At 37.8% G+C, this 18,618-nt stretch overlaps 3 protein-coding genes across 3 annotated transcripts; 2 read left to right on the plus strand and 1 right to left on the minus strand.

Moving 5' to 3' along the window:
• Positions 1–9: 9 nt before the first annotated feature.
• On the plus strand, positions 10–1,538 carry pigp (phosphatidylinositol glycan anchor biosynthesis, class P). The gene is made up of 5 exons (XM_085467228.1): positions 10–218; positions 303–387; positions 476–548; positions 635–753; positions 1,129–1,538. The coding sequence occupies exons 2-5, from the start codon at positions 306–308 to the stop codon at positions 1,242–1,244; spliced, it is 390 nt and encodes a 129-aa protein (XP_085323354.1). The 5' UTR covers positions 10–218; positions 303–305; the 3' UTR covers positions 1,245–1,538.
• Positions 1,539–1,932: 394 nt separating this feature from the next.
• Positions 1,933–4,864, plus strand: LOC146702988 (putative nuclease HARBI1). Its single transcript, XM_085466108.1, has 2 exons — positions 1,933–2,894; positions 4,287–4,864. The coding sequence occupies exons 1-2, from the start codon at positions 2,207–2,209 to the stop codon at positions 4,715–4,717; spliced, it is 1,119 nt and encodes a 372-aa protein (XP_085322234.1). The 5' UTR covers positions 1,933–2,206; the 3' UTR covers positions 4,718–4,864.
• LOC146702989 (receptor-type tyrosine-protein phosphatase H-like) lies at positions 4,758–17,259 on the minus strand. The gene is made up of 23 exons (XM_085466134.1): positions 16,908–17,259; positions 15,763–16,054; positions 15,408–15,653; positions 14,570–14,815; positions 14,168–14,413; positions 13,766–14,011; positions 12,928–13,173; positions 12,104–12,349; positions 11,257–11,502; positions 10,857–11,102; positions 9,863–10,120; positions 9,517–9,747; positions 8,634–8,891; positions 8,374–8,467; positions 8,243–8,296; positions 7,955–8,036; positions 7,715–7,805; positions 7,527–7,603; positions 7,214–7,348; positions 6,930–7,052; positions 6,578–6,738; positions 5,853–5,988; positions 4,758–5,247 (listed from the first exon to the last, which is right to left on the minus strand). The coding sequence occupies exons 1-23, from the start codon at positions 16,968–16,970 to the stop codon at positions 5,089–5,091; spliced, it is 4,182 nt and encodes a 1,393-aa protein (XP_085322260.1). The 5' UTR covers positions 16,971–17,259; the 3' UTR covers positions 4,758–5,088.
• Between the last annotated feature and the right edge of the window lie 1,359 nt (positions 17,260–18,618).

Genomic DNA, 18,618 nt, shown 5'->3' on the forward strand with positions numbered 1-18,618 from the left:
TTTAGAAAGGGTTTCGCATCGTTCTGAGGAAAAATGACGGACCGTGGCGGAAGGCTTCATGGCACTAATGTAAAAAAACACAGTGGGTTTTGATAGACGTATTAAACCCATGTTGTATTACTCTGGATAATCATCAGGCATATAATTAACGTGGTAATTAATGTTAAGCATCTGAGTAAAGTTAGCGTTTAAAGGAGCAAAGAAAAACGTATTTCCAGGTATGTAACTTCTTTTTGGGGCCTGAATGTATTATTGCTGTCTCGTTGCTCTCCCACACGTTTCTGTCTGTGTTTTGGTTGTAGATCATGTTGGAAAACTCGCCATCTCCTCTGCCTGAGAGGGCCATTTATGGGTTTGTTCTCTTTCTCGGATCACAGTTTGGCTTCTGTAAGTGAAATATCGCGTCCTCCAATCCAAAACACAAAAAGGTGTTCAAGCAATGCATGTCGGTAATACTCACTGCGTCTCTCCACAGTTCTGTATTGCTTATGGGCTTTCGTGCCAGAGGATTGGCTTAATTCAATAGGGCTCACTTACTGGCCTCAAAAGTAAGTAGAACTGCTCTGAAATAAATGGATCACTGGGGAAGCACCTGCACAGTTTCATGACAGTGTCAAATGTGTGTTCTGTGTAGGTACTGGGCTCTTGCGATGCCAATCTACCTGCTGGTCGCAATAACAGTCTGTTTCATTCTGTTATTTGGTGTGAACATGAGCAACACGGCACCACTGGACTCTGTGGACAACATCACAGGTGAGGATGCTGCACTGTTCAGACTCTGACTGCTTAGGTCTGATTAGGTTAACTAACATTTAGAGTGAGAAGATGAAGGAATCTAAAATTGTACTGCGTGAGAATATACATGTAAACAAGCTGAAAATAAAATGCACTTCAGTATATTACACTGATTGGCCATTTTATTAGGTGCTTTCTTATAACAAGTGGTTATCTGAGTTACTGTTGCCTTCCTGTCAGCTTGAAGCAATCTGGCCATTCTCCTCCTGTTGTGTGGGGAAAATCCCAGTAGATTACCAGCTTCTGAAATATTCGGACCAACCTGTCTGCCACCAACAACCATGCCCCATTTTCAGAATTTCCTGATTGTTAAATGTCCTTTTTCTGTCACAGATGTGTATGCACAAGGCCAGAGCACCGAGTCCTGCCGTAACGGAGGAATACCCCGATTGAAGGATGTGTCGATTAGTGAAGTCAACAAAATGTTCTATTTATCACCCAGTATGTAACAAGCACAGTCTGATACTGCTGTGGACAGAGCAGAAGTAAAGCTGCAGGGGTTTTATTTTGGTGTTACTGTTTGTCTTTTTTTATGAAATGTTTTGTGCCTTATTTATAAGAAGATATATTCTGTTGACTTTTTTGTTGTTTAAGCGTCTTTATAATGGTTAAATGTGAATACACTGGTCACAATAAGATGCATATTGAATGAAAACAAAAGTAAATGGCTGTACTGTCTATGTTAAAATACAGAATGTTTATATTTATTATTCTGTGCAATAAACATATCCTAAATAATCATATTTTTTATGTTAATTCTTTTATTTTTAAGTCCACTGCTAGAAGAAATGAACATCTTATTTTGTTCTTGTACTTTAATGCCTGTCAGAAATGTGTGTCTAAATTAAAAGTGGCTCCAGATAATTATTTATGCCCAATCTGCATCTGAATCATTACTAAAGCTGCAAATGAACATCTGCACTTGATTATCCCAGAGAATAAGAGGCAGTTTTTAGCATTTTATCCCACAATAAATTTTTGGTTTTTGGTCACCAGCCACTTTATTAGGTACACCTGTTTAACTGTATGTTAACACAACTTGTTTACACATTATGAGCTGCAGTCTTTTTCAAATATTTTTTATTGCTGTCCACTAGGTGGCGATAACGGATCGCTTTAGCCTAAACGTTAAACAAACACCAGGCAACCAGGAGATTTGTTGTTGCGCTTTAATCAACGTGCATAACCGGAACAAGATTACGAAATTGGGCGAGTGTCCGCATAATCCTGCAATATGTAACAACACAGAGAGCGCTGTCGACACAGGGACACAAGTGAACAGCAGAGGGCAGCAGCACGCCGCCCAGCGTCCAGTCTGCCAAGCCAAAGGAGAAGAAGACGTTGTTTGGGAACGATTTCGGGCACTCCGTGGGGGATCTTTGCTTGTTTAAATACTTCGGAGTAAAGACTAATGGCTTTCGCCGTGCCTGTGTGGCATGCGGTCCAGGAGGAGCTCCTGGCACAAAACGAGGCAGAATGCGGAGCTTCGAGCTGTTTTGACACTTTCGACGATGAAGCTCTTTTTCAGTTGTTCCACCTGAGCAGACCCTGCATCCTGTTCATCGCAGACGCCGTCCGCATCCGCATGAAGGACGCCGCCCCCAAGAAATCTCAGCTGCTCGTGGACGAGATGGTCATGGTGGCGCTCAATTATTACGCACATGGGGTCTCCACCACTGCCGTGCTGCAGAAAGCCGGACTGAGGCAGACGGACTGCCCCACGACTGTGGTCGGTACAATCTCGGGAGTCATAGCAGGGATGTCCGATGTATTCATCTCTTTCCCGCTAACCCTGGACGCCAGAACTAATGTCGCCTTAAAGATAGAGAAATTCTGCGAAATCCCAAACGTGCTGGGCGTCTTGGCTCCTGCGCACTTCAAGATCAGAGCATCTCCATATGAAAAGGACGCTTTCAGGTCTTTTATCAATGCCCTTGGTTACACATCGGTTGTAAGCCAGATCATATGCGACTGCGACGGCAACATACTGAGTGTTGAAAAGTGCTGTGTTGGTGGCACGTTTGAGCAAGAGATGTGGGACTCCTCCTTTAAAGGAAGGGAAATGCAAGAGGACCTGCTCAGCCCGTTCTGGTTGATTGGTAAGAGCAGTGATGACCTCTTGTGCAAATGTTTATTTAGAAATGTAAACTGGAGTGAAAGCACAGTGAGGTATCAAGTCAAGCATAAAAACCTACAAAACTATCATCTGTTTGCGTCTGACGATGACTGGTTGCCTAGCAACAAGAAGACGCCCAGGAAGACCCCACCCCATCATCTAAACTACCCGAAATTCTGCACCTCGCCTACTTGGGTCACCCAGCAATAACCCTTCCAGAAAGGTGTAAAGATCCCTTGATTAAGTAAAGGTGTATGAGGGATGCAAAGATACAGATATAAGTTAAGGCAATGAATGCAAGGCAGTTATTCCCAGAAAGAACAAACCTGCTCTTTAGTGTTTCTATTCCCTGAAAAAGGCTACATTGACAGTTGGCAAAAGTATTAACTTCTTGGCAAACAGTTGATTTCGCTGGAATATTTCATTCTATTTACATAAAACACAAATAAAATAGTGTTTTAACTTCTTACACATAAACTTACTGGGCATGTTATTAATGCATTATTACGTTATTATTCATGACCTAGATTCAACAGGGTGCTGGAAAATTTCATCAGAGATTTTGGTCAAGGTTTCTTGATTCATATCAGATTGCTGCAGATTTGTCAGCTGCACATCCATAACGGGAATCTCCCTGATCACCACATCCCATTCTTCTGTCGTCCAGTTTCGATGAGCCAGTGCAAACTGTGGCCTCAGTTTCCTGTTTTTAGCTGACGACTGTCGCACCCATTGTGGTCTTCTGCTGTAGTAGCCCATTGGCTTCAGGTGTTTTCACAGATGACCTTCTGCATACCTCAATCGTGGTTACTTTTGCCTTCCTAGCAGATCAAAGCAGTCTGGCCATTTTTCTCTGACCTCTAACATTATAAGCTGTTTGCTGCCAGGGAACTGCTGCTCACTGGATATTTTCTTTTTCCTACCATTATATGTAAACTCCAGCGCTTGTGTGAGGAAATCCCAGCAGACAGTTGTGAAATACTTAGACCAGCATATCTAGCATTAACATCTCACGTTCAAAGTTCTTTCTTCCCCACTGTGATTCTCACTTTGAGTTGTGGAGGCCATTTCAGTACAGGGAGCTCATTTTCATGCTCAAGAAACCAGTTTTACATGAATTGAGCTTTGTGACATGGCGACTATCTTGTCTAAAGGAGTCACTAGAAGATGGGTACACTGTGGTCATAAAGGGAGAACATAGTCAGCATCAATATTTAGATCTGGGCTCTGGCATTTAGAAGATTCTCAGTTTGTAATCAGGGATCAAAGTATTCCGAGAATGGCTCTCAATAGAGTGGCACCTGTGTGGTCCACATTGTTCAGAGATGCTCTCCTGCTCTGATATTCACTGCATTTTCTTTTGTTTCATTTGAAGGTGGGAAAGGCTACTACTTAAGCAAGCACATCTTGACTCCTGTATCACTGCCCGCGAACAACAACGAGATCCGCTTCAACGAGGCCCACGCAAAGATCCTCGATGTCATGCAGACGACACTGGATTCCATGAAAAGGCGTTTCAAGTGTCTGATGCAACTTGGTTTTGCACAAGAAGGCTCACTTAACAAACAGTCTAACATTATCAAAGCATGCAGTGTGCTGCACAACATCGCTAAAAAGTTCTCTGTCCCTCCCCCACCTGACGCTGGTAAAGCTGAGCCGCTATATCCTGGCAAGCAGCAGTCAGGGCCAGTAGAGATCAAACAGGAGGCCCTCAAAGCCAGACAGGAAGTTATTGATAGTAAATTCTCTGCTGTGTCCAGCAGTCAGGACCCCTCAGGTAGCAACGTCACAGAAGAAGATGCATAAAGGGTTGTTTCTGGTCTATGAAAGAGGATCAATGACACACTGACACCAAAACTCAGCTTTTATATTTCTGTGAATGTGAAATATTATATTTCTTGCAATTATTCCTTTGTTTTGTACTTATTTTAATAAATTCATTTTTTAAACATTTTCAAGTCATCAGAGTGCTATTTTCTCACATAAAAACTGACAACAAAAATAATAATATTACATATTTAGAAGAGATGCAAACTGAATAAGATCTGAAGTGTGCAATGCATTTACAGAAATAGTTAAGATGTAATAGTTTGTATTATTACGTTTAAAACCAACATATTGCTTATAGACAAATAGTTTTTCATTAAGTGCATAAAAGATTGAGTGCAGGGTTGACACTACGCATTTGCGTTTTGCCGACGGAGCTCTTGGAGGGCAGTGGCATTGACGTATATCATATCTGCGTTCTCGTATGTGTTCTCATAAATGTTCTCTTCATTCGTGTCTTTTGGTTGCAGACTGTCCATGATGCACTGGTGCAGAAAAACGTACTGAGACTGAAAAGGAAATACCAGAAGTTGTTGGTCATTTGAAATGCAGAACTTCTGCCAGGGGAGATTATGATAGTTTCTTGCAGGCAACATTGCTAAACAGTTTCACAATAAAGCATTTCTTTTTTTTTCTCAAACAAAAAGATCCAATAAAGCTTTGTTTTATGAAAACAAATTTTCAGCTCACTTACTTAAAAAGATGTAGACATAGACCCTTAGAGAGAAATGCTGGCTCTAATGTCACGAACAGGACTATAATAACATTTCAATCAAGTGTTTTGCTGTCTAAATTACTACTTAACAAGTGCAATTAACAAACTGGGCATTAAATATATTTTAAGCAGGCATCTGTTGGTAATACCTACAAAGTCTGCCTTGTTCTGAAAAGTTGAACAATAGAAAAAATTCCTTTTCAAACTCATATTTTAAGATGAAATGATCAAAAATGATGACCCCAATTTAAAAAACAAACAAACAAAAAAACAACTGCATATCTTATGATGAATAAAGTGCTGTCTGTTTGTTGTTTCACCAGCTGTGACTATAAAGAAATACACGGTTAGCTAATTAAGGAAGTAGTGGCTCAATCAGAAGCAGTTTAACACAGTTACCTCCGTCTGCACCATGTACGGTCGGCTCAGTCTCATCTTGTGTACGAAGGCATTGATGCCGACTGCTTGTTCTTTCTCCAACTGCTGAAGCAGCACATCCAGGGAAATGATAGTGCCAGTTCTCCCGACTCCAGCACTAAGAGAGACACAAGCGTAATAATAATATAGCAAAAGGTTTTTAAGGTCACATAGAAAGCTCTCGTCACTGTGTCTGTGCCAAAGTTATTGTAGTTAACAAAAACTAAACTAGAACCTACAAGTAGATGTGAAAACTGTTAAAATGCAGAATTGGACTTTTGAAAAAAGTGAAAAACTATAATGTGCAATACTGTTCCTCCCTATTGAGGAAATGTCTTTGGTCAAAGTTGTCATCACAGTGAGGCTTTGATGCATGTGTTTGCCATTTTTAGTGTAATATCTGTTCAAAACTTTTAAAAATATACCCCTGACAAATACCCTCAATGTTCTAATCATAAAAAACCCACAGAAACTAATTAAAGCTTCAATAAAACGGAACATTTCCAAACAGTAAAAACCAAAGTGAAACTAGTTAATGCAAAATGAAACTAAAGTGAGCTGAAAACAAGACATAACAACAGAAAGAAAAACAGATTAGAAAACACAAAACCTGAACAAACTGTTCTGTCACAACAGACACACTAGCTGGGTGGATATTGTATAAAAGCAACCCTGCACCCATGTAAAAGGAAACACTTATTTCATACCTGCAGTGAACCACAGTTGGTGCTTTGCCCCCTTCTCTCTCTATGTGCTGTCTCATCAGTCCTCTGAACTGGATCAGGACCTCTGTGCACTCTGGGACTCCATGATCAGGCCAGGCAGTAAAGTGGAAATGTTTAACTGTCCGTTCTTCTGAGGTTTTTCTCTGTGAAGCGAAAATATCCATATACAGTTACTTTATGTATATGTCTTGATACACAGCAATTATCAATCAACCATTATTCTTTTAAAAGCAACATTAACAGCTAAAGCCTTCAATGTTTTCTATTCATGTTTTCTAGCCTTACTTAGTACCATCTACACACACACTCAGAAGATATAAGTAAGTTTTTATACATCTTTCAGGTTGAATTCTCTCAGCGTCCAGTTGGTCTCCTGTTGCTCAGATCTCATGGTGACCAACAGCTCTCCATAAAGGCATGACTTGCTGTCTGCAGGCCAGTATTGTTCACACTTGGTCTAGAAAAATGAGCAAAAAGCAAAAAAAATACACATACAAAATGTATTTTAATCATAGATCTTGATCTGTTCTTTGTGAAGTGACCAGTATGTTTCCTCCTGACAACAACTTCCATGAAAGACTATCAATAAAACATTTTAAGATTTTCCTGAAGACTTACCCGCCCTCCTTCAATGCAGTTGGTTACCATAACGATCCTCTTAACTCTTTGTTCCCAAATCATTCTCCAGAAATCATTAACAGTAGCGGGCAGAGGGCCCTGAGTGGCAATGTACTCTCTGTTACTGCTGTAGCCCTGAAAAGCAGTGGACAAAGTTAATATGTAGACTAATTTAGCTTGTATATCTTCTGCTCGTTCTAGAAATGAAAAAAGAAAGCTCATGAAATCGCACAAAGGTGCTTGTTTATATGCTTTCTGTATGGTGTAGTTATAAAGAGATCTTCACTGAACTTTATCTTAATGTAACACTTACCGGCATGTAATTGGCATTGATATAGTCTGAAATTCCATCAGGATCTGATGTAGTTAGCTTCACACGACACCAGTCATCTAATATGAGAAAACAGGTGATTTAACTCCAGTGCACCTCCAGTAGTCCTGACATAGACTGCTAGACTGAGCTCACAACAGCACGGTTCAACAGTCAGAGGAGAGACTCACATGGCAAGACGTTATTGAAACGATTCTTCGCTTTGTTTTCAGGTAGAATAGCAGTCTTTCGTGTCTGGTCTGTTCCAACAGGAGCGAGGCACTGCATGAACGTAGCAGATAACAAAGCATGAAACTGAGATACTGGCCATCGTAAAACGAATAAAATGGTAAGAAATAAAACAGTAAAGACACAAAAACAGGAACACACAGAAGCAGAAGAGGAAAAAAAATCTTGATCTTTTTATGCACCTCATATTCCTCGCTGAAGCCTCTGTTCTCGTCCAAACTCAGCTGATGGAAGTGGTCCGGAAACTTTGCAGAGGGAATAGATCTAAAAAGAAATAAATAAATACATAAATAAATAAAACATAAAAAAAGTAGAATTAATCTTAGCTTTGTTTTGACCTAATGAAATAATACAGATTATACAATAGTACTTGCCATTAATGGTCGTCTCTCAAACGTATTCATTAATTTTGCCTTAATTAATGTTTTTTCTTCATTGTGGGTAATTGTCATTGTAAAAAAACCACTTACTTGCTCTGTGTGTTTGGTACTTTGGATCCACCAATGAATGAAGACTTCTTTCTGCTGCAGGATCAAAACATTAAATATGATAAATGTCTTGATTTAATTTACTTTATTCTTGTCAGTGAATTGAGACCCACCTAATAATATCTGGTCTTTTGAGGAAAATTAAGACAACCAGAGCGACCAGGAGACCAAAAAGAAGCACACCAAATACAGACCCTGCAATAACTCCTAAAGGGAGCAAAAGCATAGTTAAAATGCAACAAAGTTAAAAAGTTTAGAGCTTTATTTTACACTTGAGTGAAATGAAACGATTTGTAATCAAGTCAAAGTTGAAAATACTGTATGTTGTTATGATTACAAGCAGTAACATGGTAATGTAGTTACTTTTACTCACCCCTTGGATCAGTTTGGCAGTAAAACACATGCGGTTCAGAACTCCTCACCCCAGACAGTGAAGTTACAGACACCTTATATTTTTTGGCAGGTTGGGATCCATTGATTATGATCTCAGTTTCAGGACTAGCTACTGTGTGAGTCTTTCCAGCCACATTCACCTCCGCATTGGTCCACTCGCCCTCTGGAACTGTCCATTTAATAAGAAAAGAGTATCCAGCTGCCCAGTACTCACAGTGAGCATTTAGATTAGGAGGAACTGAGTAAAACAAGAAAAAGGTTTTACAGTCACAACTAAAGCAGAAAATATATGACTTACAGTGAGTATAATTAAACTTTTTATACTATAAAACAGAGTCTATGAAAAGTGCATCATTTTAAAATTTGTTCTCAAATAGAAAGATTATTTGCTTTACTTTTAATTCAAAGCAGTACCCTACAGTTTAAAAAGTTTATTATAATTTTTGGGATTTTCATATAAAAACTAGAAAATAAAGACCTCAACATTGACACATTAGATATTGAAAGAATTACTCATTTTCTGTTTTAACCTTTTTAATTTCTTGAGCTAATTCATCAGAATGAATTCTTCAGTTAGTAATAAAATGATAGTTAGTTAAAGCTCATATATTAATACTGAATCATATTATGTAACTGTGTTAACCTGTGGTATGTAGGTATGTTAACAAAATTATTTTTCTGCAATAAACTTTTTTAAGATTAAAAATTGAATGCAAGGGTGAAAACTAAAAATTAAAAATTAAATTAAATAAATTCACAGATAACCTTTCTGTAACCAATATGAGTGAATACTTTATGATCTTAAAAACTAATTTACAGATTAAAAATATGCTAGTCCTTCAAATGGTTTCTGTTGTACTCACGAATTGTTAATTTGTGTTCACACTGCAGGAAAACTCTGGAAGACTTTTCATAGACAAGAGAGATATTATAGGTGGCACCAGGGTAAAGTCCAGTAAACGACACATTTTCACGTCCATCACTGACATGAATGTTAGATCCATTATAGGCGCTTCCGTTCGAGAACAAGCCTTCAATCTTTGCTTTGATTGATGAGTTGGTAACTTTCCAGTCTGCACTGGCACAGTCTATGGCTGAAATAGAGGAGAAAACAGTTATATGCATGAACCTGCTTCTTCTTTTTTACACAACTCATTGAAAAGAGACAAGAAAAAGTTATAAAAAGTCTAACAGAGATAATTTTTTTACCTGTTACAGTGAAATTCGTATAAGGAGTGCTCCTGAGTCCAGCGAACACTGTGGTTAAGCTGAAATCATACTGTGATCCAGGCTGAAGAGATGTCACTACTTTTCTGATTGTATCTGAGGACCTGTCTGACACACTATCTGACACATCACCATTGATTTGAAGCTCGTATTGCCAGGCTTTATTCATGTTCTCCCACTCTAGAGTTATGCTGTTAGCAACTCGTTCAGTCACACTGATCCAAGGCACCACTGGTGGAACTGAAAAAACACAAACAAAACTCAGAAGTGGAATTTGTTCATCTTTTTCTTTTAAAATGAAATAGCTACATGTGACTGTGTAACATACAGGAGCATAGAGCTAGTTCAGTTAACACAAGCTTTTACATACTTAAGTCTGAGTAGGTGTGTGAGCTAAATGGCTCAGCATCAATGTATGTTTCCAATCAGGTGATCAGATCAGTCAAAATTAAATAAATAAATAGTGTGTACTAATAATATAATAATTAGATAATTATTGTATAAAATATAATAATTAAGCATGCTGCTCGCTAAGAGCACATTATCCATATTTGCTGCTCTATCACAAGCACAAGCCTATCATCAGGGTTAGATGCACACTTCCTTCTTCACAGAGATATGGTTGGTGGGTGGAGCCAGGATGAATAAATGGCACTGCAGGCCAGAAGGAAAATATAGAATATCGACTTGGACTTATATTGTCCATTTAAATATATTATATCAGGAGCTAAAGATGAAATAAAGACAATTTTACAAAGTCTGATTCACAATGTTTCATCCTTAAGTAACCATTTATGTTTCCTAAGCCTTTAGAAAGTATAAAAGTTAAATTTCAAATTCTAATGTTCCCTGTCTAATGTTATAAATGTACATCAGACAAAAATAGGAAAATTTAACAAATGTTTATGTTACGAGAAGCTAGTATATAAGCATGTTCCCCCAAAAAATGAGAAAATATAGAGAAATTACATCTCACCAGTGACTGCGATGCAGTTTACTCCACTGCTTCTGACATTTCCAAACACAGTGAAGAGAGTGAAATTGTATCTGGTTCCACTGGTCAAATTTAACACTCTGTATTCTTTTTCAGAATTACTAATGTTGATCTCTCTTTCATTAAACACAAGAATATAATTGTTGATGTTGGGGACTGTTTTCCATCCCAGAGTTATGCTGGTCTCATTTTGATGCACCACAGTCACATTATTAACACTTTGTGGAGCTAAAGATAACAGAGGAAAGCGGTTTTGATAAACAAACAAACAAAAAAACACACACAAAAAAAAAACAACAACTCTCCATCAGCTAAAGTTTCAAGTACTAATGAGCCGGTCCATCCTGGTTTATCTGTCTATGTTAGAGAAAATATATCTTACCAGTGACTGCGGTGCAGTTTACTCCACTGCTTCTGACATTTCCAAACACAGTGAAGAGAGTGAAATTGTATCTGGTTCCACTGGTCAAATTTAACACTCTGTATTCTTTTTCAGAATTACTAATGTTGATCTCTCTTTCATTAAATGCAAGAATGTATTTGTCGATGTTGGGGACTGTTTTCCACTCCAGAGTTATGCTGGTCTCATCTTGTCCATTTTTCTTAAAGTCATCAGCATTACGAGGAGCTAGAATAGAAAAACGCACAAACAAGAAACTGTAACAACATTTTCTGTCAGAAACAGAAACATGGAGCGAGGCTTCAGTTTCAGTATTTTTATCAGTCATTTTCCAAAATATTAGGTGAGCTACACTCTTCTGTTTCTGAGAAACCTTAAACATCATTATAGAGCTCTGCTCTTGTTCATGTTGTAGAGGAGCATCAACTGTGGAACATTTTAAAGGACTATGACTGTTTTAGATGTTTTTAATCTGTTAACCTCCAACAGGTTAGCAGTAAGCAGTCTAGGATTATAGGTCGGGTTAGTATTTGACATATTCAAGTTGGAAAATTTGACAAATGTTTATGTTATTATTCTGTAGGATGTATTCTGGGATGTTTTTAACCTTGTTCCACTCCAGTGGTATACTCATCTCATTTTGATGCACCACAGTCACATTATTAACACTTTGTGGAGCTAAAGATAACAGAGGAAAGTGGCTTTGATAAACAAACAAACAAAAAAAACCACACAAATAAACAACAACTCTCCATCAGCTAAAGTTTCAAGTACTAATGAGCCGGTCCATCCTGGTTTATCTGTCTATGTTAGAGAAAATATATCTTACCAGTGACTGCGGTGCAGTTTACTCCACTGCTTCTGACATTTCCAAACACAGTGAAGAGAGTGAAATTGTATCTGGTTCCACTGGTCAAATTTAACACTCTGTATTCTTTTTCAGAATTACTAATGTTGATCTCTCTTTCATTAAATGCAAGAATGTATTTGTCGATGTTGGGGACTGTTTTCCACCCCAGATTTATGCTGGTCTCATCTTGTCCATTTTTCTTAAAGTCGTCAGCATTACGAGGAGCTAGAATAGAAAAACGCACAAACAAGAAACTGTAACAACATTTTCTGTCAGACACAGAAACATGGAGCGAGGCTTCAGTTTCAGTATTTTTATCAGTCATTTTCCAAAATATTAGGTGAGCTACACTCTTCTGTTTCTGAGAAACCTTAAACATCATTATAGAGCTCTGCTCTTGTTCATGTTGTAGAGGAGCATCAACTGTGGAACATTTTAAAGGACTATGACTGTTTTAGATGTTTTTAATCTGTTAACCTCCAACAGGTTAGCAGTAAGCAGTCTAGGATTATAGGTCGGGTTAGTATTTGACATATTCAAGTTGGAAAATTTGACAAATGTTTATGTTATTATTCTGTAGGATGTATTCTGGGATGTTTTTAACCTTGTTCCACTCCAGTGGTATACTCATCTCATTTTGATGCACCACAGTCACATTATTAACACTTTGTGGAGCTAAAGATAACAGAGGAAAGTGGCTTTGATTAAAAAAAAACAACAACTCTCCATCAGCTAAAGTTTCAAGTACTAATGAGCCGGTCCATCCTGGTTTATCTGTCTATGTTAGAGAAAATATATCTTACCAGTGACTGCGATGCAGTTTACTCCACTGCTTCTGACATTTCCAAACACAGTGAAGAGAGTGAAAGTGTATCTGGTTCCACTGGTCAAGTCTGACACTCTGTATTCTTTTTCAGAATTACTAATGTTGATCTCTCTTTCATTAAACGCAAGAATGTATTTGTCGATGTTAGGGACTGTTTTCCACCCCAGAGTTATGCTGGTCTCATCTTGTCCATTTTTCTTAAAGTCGTCAGCATTACGAGGAGCTAGAATAGAAAAACGCACAAACAAGAAACTGTAACAACATTTTCTGTCAGACACAGAAACATGGAGCGAGGCTTCAGTTTCAGTATTTTTATCAGTCCTTCTGAAAAATATTAGGTGAGCTACACTCTTCTGTTTCTGAGAAACCTTAAACATCATTATAGAGCTCTGCCCTTGTTCATGTTGTAGAGGAGCATCAACTGTGGAACATTTTAAAGGACTATGACTGTTTTAGATGTTTTTAATCTGTTAACCTCCAACAGGTTAGCAGTAAGCAGTCTAGGATTATAGGTCGGGTTAGTATTTGACATATTCAAATTGGAAAATTTGACAAATGTTTATGTTATTATTCTGTAGGATGTATTCTGGGATGTTTTTAACCTTGTTCCACTCCAGTGGTATACTCATCTCATTTTGATGCACCACAGTCACATTATTAACACTTTGTAGAGCTAAAGATAACAGAGGAAAGTGGCTTTGATTAAAAAAAAACACACAAAAAAAAACAACAACTCTCCATCAGCTAAAGTTTCAAGTACTAATGAGCCGGTCCATCCTGGTTTATCTGTCTATGTTAGAGAAAATATATCTTACCAGTGACTGCGATGCAGTTTACTCCACTGCTTCTGACATTTCCAAACACAGTGAAGAGAGTGAAAGTGTATCTGGTTCCACTGGTCAAATTTAACACTCTGTATTCTTTTTCAGAATTACTAATGCTGATCTCTCTTTCATTAAACACAAGAATATAATTGTTGATGTTGGGGACTGTTTTCCATCCCAGAGTTATGCTGGTCTCATTTTGATGCACCACAGTCACATTATTAACACTTTGTGGAGCTAAAGATAACAGAGGAAAGCGGTTTTGATAAACAAACAAACAAACAAAAAACACACACAAAAAACAACAACAACTCTCCATCAGCTAAAGTTTCAAGTACTAATGAGCCGGTCCATCCTGGTTTATCTATCTATGTTAGAGAAAATATATCTTACCAGTGACTGCGATGCAGTTTACTCCACTGCTTCTGACATTTCCAAACACAGTGAAGAGAGTGAAAGTGTATCTGGTTCCACTGGTCAAATTTAACACTCTGTATTCTTTTTCAGAATTACTAATGCTGATCTCTCTTTCATTAAACACAAGAATATAATTGTTGATGTTGGGGACTGTTTTCCATCCCAGAGTTATGCTGGTCTCATTTTGATGCACCACAGTCACATTATTAACACTTTGTGGAGCTAAAGATAACAGAGGAAAGCGGTTTTGATAAACAAACAAACAAACAAAAAACACACACAAAAAACAACAACAACTCTCCATCAGCTAAAGTTTCAAGTACTAATGAGCCGGTCCATCCTGGTTTATCTATCTATGTTAGAGAAATTACATCTCACCAGTAACTGCGATGCAGTTTACTCCACTGCTTCTGACATTATCAAACACAGTGAAGAGAGTGAAATTGTATCTGGTTCCACTGGTCAAGTCTGACACTCTGTATTCTTTTTCAGAATTACTAATGTTGATCTCTCTTTCATTAAACGCAAGAATGTATTTGTCGATGTTGGGGACTGTTTTCCACCCCAGATTTATGCTGGTCTCATCTTGTCCATTTTTCTTAAAGTCATCAGCATTACGAGGAGCTAGAATAGAAAAACGCACAAACAAGAAACTGTAACAACATTTTCTGTCAGACACAGAAACATGGAGCGAGGCTTCAGTTTCAGTATTTTTATCAGTCATTTTCCAAAATATTAGGTGAGCTACACTCTTCTGTTTCTGAGAAACCTTAAACATCATTATAGAGCTCTGCTCTTGTTCATGTTGTAGAGGAGCATCAACTGTGGAACATTTTAAAGGACTATGACTGTTTTAGATGTTTTTAATCTGTTAACCTCCAACAGGTTAGCAGTAAGCAGTCTAGGATTATAGGTCGGGTTAGTATTTGACATATTCAAATTGGAAAATTTGACAAATGTTTATGTTATTATTCTGTAGGATGTATTCTGGGATGTTTTTAACCTTGTTCCACTCCAGTGGTATACTCATCTCATTTTGATGCACCACAGTCACATTATTAACACTTTGTGGAGCTAAAGATAACAGAGGAAAGTGGCTTTGATTAAAAAAAAACACACAAAAAAAAACAACAACTCTCCATCAGCTAAAGTTTCAAGTACTAATGAGCCGGTCCATCCTGGTTTATCTGTCTATGTTAGAGAAAATATATCTTACCAGTGACTGCGATGCAGTTTACTCCACTGCTTCTGACATTTCCAAACACAGTGAAGAGAGTGAAAGTGTATCTGGTTCCACTGGTCAAGTCTGACACTCTGTATTCTTTTTCAGAATTACTAATGCTGATCTCTCTTTCATTAAACACAAGTAGATAACTGTCACTGTTGGAGACTGTTTTCCATTGCAGATTTATGCTGGTCTCATTTTGACCAACGGCCTCGAATTCTTCAGCATTACGAGGAGCTAGAATAGAAAAACACACACAAAAGAAACTAAAACAATGTTCCCAACAACATCTTGTATTTTGTTTATGTTTTAATTAGACTGAATGTTTTATTCAGTGCTCACTAACCTGTCACAGCACTGAATCTGTATCCACTGCTGTTGAGTCCATCAGACGTGGTGAAGAGAGTGAATATGTAGTTTGTCCCAGCAGTCAGAGAAGTGACCACATGTACTATGGGTCCTTCTTCAGTTTTACTAATATCTTCTCTTATATTACCATATTGCAGGATGTATGTTGGGATGTTCTTAACCTTGTTCCAGGTCAGAGTTATACGGTTCTCATTTTGTGTGGTCACATCCACTCTGTCAACATTATCTGGAGCTGATGATGTGATCGTTCTAGTGGAGTCAGTTGTGCCCTAAAAGCAGAAAAAGAGTAAAAAATACAGAATCTAAAATCTGTGAAAAAAAATCACCATTGAATACCCAGTTAACACGAGTCTGTGGCAGAGTCACAGAGCGATGTTTGCTGCTTTTAATTTCACATCTACATTATATCATAAACATTATGTGAACAGTAATACTTCGAGATATCCTCTGAGCATTCTGCTTTATAAGAACAAAAACTTTCACTAAAAATAAAAAAAATAATGTGCAGGAAACAAATAAGTCAGTGTCAAATTATTTTAGCATTTTATGTGTCAGCTTCTACAACTAGCAACATCTATAACATAAAAATCACAGAGCTGGCAAAAAATCTATTAATTAAGTGTTTGCTTTGACTAAAAATGCAAATCATATGTATTATTATATTGTATATTATAGCTACAGTTACTTACAGTTACTGGCCTATGAAATATCTAACACATTTCTCCTCGGACACACTCTTTAAAATTCCACATCTGATTTGATTAAATCATGAGCACTGCACCATGTAAGTGTTTAAGATATTGTTGAATTTTCTTCTTTCATGCTCTTTTTGTTCTCAGAGGAAACAGATCGGTGTCGCAAAGAAGGAATAAATTCATGTTTCAAAATCTGGAAAAGTCCAGAATTTTCATGCCGTTTAACAAGATTTTGTTGTTCTTGTATTTCTGTACAAACCAGTATTTCACAAAACATAACTATAGTGTTTCAAATACATAATGAAGCATGTCATGCATTTAGGCTTCACTGTGGTTTTGACTGCACTGTTTCCTTTTGTCGAGGGTAACCTACACTGAGCTTCGCTATCTGATCACCATCAAAGTGAAAGGTAAAAAAAAAACTTACCCAGAGTAGACTCAGGAAGACACAGAGCAACAAGTGGTCTGAGATAAGGGATAAAAGCTTCATCGTCTTCAGGACTCCTAACTGGCACACATACTTTGAACTTGTTCAATTCCTTTGTTTTCCCAGGATAACCTTGTAGCTGCTATTTTCAGCACCTCTGCTGGTATGTTGACAAAAAACACACTTAAGCTTGGCAAAGAATGTCTCTGACCTGCACTATGATAACTTTAATTCAAAGTTGTTGACTTTTAATTCTTAGCTACATCCTCCTCTCGTAACCTCTGGTCCCTTTTCATATTGGCAAGTGACTAAGTAAATAACTGCTTCTCCTTTCTGGCCTTGTACAACTACAGAGACCTTTGCCCCGCCTGTTACTTCCTTATTAACGGTCATGCTGTGCTGCTTGTCAAAGGTACGTCAATCAAGAGCATTTGCCTCTCTTACATGTTTATTGGAGGTAATTGCTGCATATCAGCTGCTATTTATCTGTTCATGCTTGTGGCCGCTTGTGTGCCTTTATTATGGGCAAATAAAAGATGAGACGTTTTTGTTTATGATCACAGGTAAAGTTGTGAACTGCTACTTTGAATAAATAATATTTGTGTTGTTTTATTTTAAGAATTTCCAGTTTTTTTTAAGGTTTTAAGTAAAATCACTGTTTAGGTTCCTCCGCTGATTGCTTTCACAGCAGAGTGGATCTCCTTCTTGTGTCTTAGCACTGTCTCAGAAAGTTGTGATATTTATAGCTTCCTTGTGGTTGATCTCAATAAGGAACTGCGAACAGAAACTTACCCTCATACTGTTAACTGCGCACAAAGTCACAACAGTCTTTATGGTGTCATATTTTGAGTAGCGCTCAATAAAAGTGCTGATATTTCAAAGAAAATTGTTGTCCACTGTGGAAACATGATGGGGAAGTTAGGATTCATAAATGATAATAGTTTTCCTCATCTGTTAATATGGAGTCATTTCAATTTTTGAGCTTCCGTGTTATACTGAGGATAAAGATAGCTCTTTTTAAACAAGTGCATGCATTGACTATTCATAGTTAAATAACAGTATTTTATTATGTAGGGAGCTTTCAGCACAATCATTTGCATGTTATTAAGACTTGTGAAAGTCTTAAAAACAAATGCGCTTCTGTTTAGCATGGTGCTTGAGTTTCATGACGCTTTTGCAAACCACATTCTGCAGCTTTCCTTTAATATAAGTGGTGGCAGAGCTCTTATACCACAATTAGAGCAGCCTCTTCTGTTACAATAGTTTGAATGGCAATAAATGTGTCACCTGCATATGCTATCGTGACAAGCCTCACTGAATCTACTTCTCAAATCTTTCAGCCCTATAGCCGCATACAATAGATGCAACTTTTTACCTCTCTGTGTGAACACTTATATGCTGGCCTTTGTTTCACTGCAGGAGGATAAAGTTTTCATGATGATGGTGAAGACTACCATCAAACACATCAGTGAAAAGCGCTAATCTCCCTCAGTGTAGGGATCAAAGCTGCACTGGAACAGCTTCACAGAAAGTACTAGAACCTTGCTCATCTTCCTTGTTCAAATCACATCCTAAAAGAGAATCGGGAAATATTTTCAAACCACATCCCTTGTTCCAGTAACTGGAAGAGATAGTTGCCATGGTAAAGTAATAAATAGCATATATTATGGCTCCTAAAACCACAAACGCATTTATCAGAACTCTAGCCTTA

The sequence above is a fragment of the Copadichromis virginalis genome, linkage group LG8 (genome assembly GCF_057382275.1).
Source record: "Copadichromis virginalis isolate Kocher_CV1m ecotype Utaka linkage group LG8, C_Virginalis_male_GT1.1, whole genome shotgun sequence".
NCBI classification, from domain to species: domain Eukaryota; kingdom Metazoa; phylum Chordata; class Actinopteri; order Cichliformes; family Cichlidae; genus Copadichromis; species Copadichromis virginalis.

Excerpts from the sequence above, each read along its gene's own strand:
- pigp (XM_085467228.1), top strand. The coding sequence starts at position 306 with ATGTTGGAAAACTCGCCATCTCCTCTGCCTGAGAGGGCCATTTATGGG. Across the intron at positions 549-634 it reads CTCACTTACTGGCCTCAAAA|GTACTGGGCTCTTGCGATGC; the intron begins GTAAGTAGAACT and ends TGTTCTGTGTAG. Across the intron at positions 754-1,128 it reads CTCTGTGGACAACATCACAG|ATGTGTATGCACAAGGCCAG; the intron begins GTGAGGATGCTG and ends TTTCTGTCACAG.
- LOC146702988 (XM_085466108.1), top strand. The coding sequence starts at position 2,207 with ATGGCTTTCGCCGTGCCTGTGTGGCATGCGGTCCAGGAGGAGCTCCTG. Across the intron at positions 2,895-4,286 it reads CAGCCCGTTCTGGTTGATTG|GTGGGAAAGGCTACTACTTA; the intron begins GTAAGAGCAGTG and ends TTTCATTTGAAG.
- LOC146702989 (XM_085466134.1), bottom strand. The coding sequence starts at position 16,970 with ATGAAGCTTTTATCCCTTATCTCAGACCACTTGTTGCTCTGTGTCTTC. Across the intron at positions 14,414-14,569 it reads AAACTGCATCGCAGTTACTG|CTCCACAAAGTGTTAATAAT; the intron begins GTGAGATGTAAT and ends TGTTATCTTTAG. Across the intron at positions 5,989-6,577 it reads CCAACTGTGGTTCACTGCAG|TGCTGGAGTCGGGAGAACTG; the intron begins GTATGAAATAAG and ends TGTCTCTCTTAG.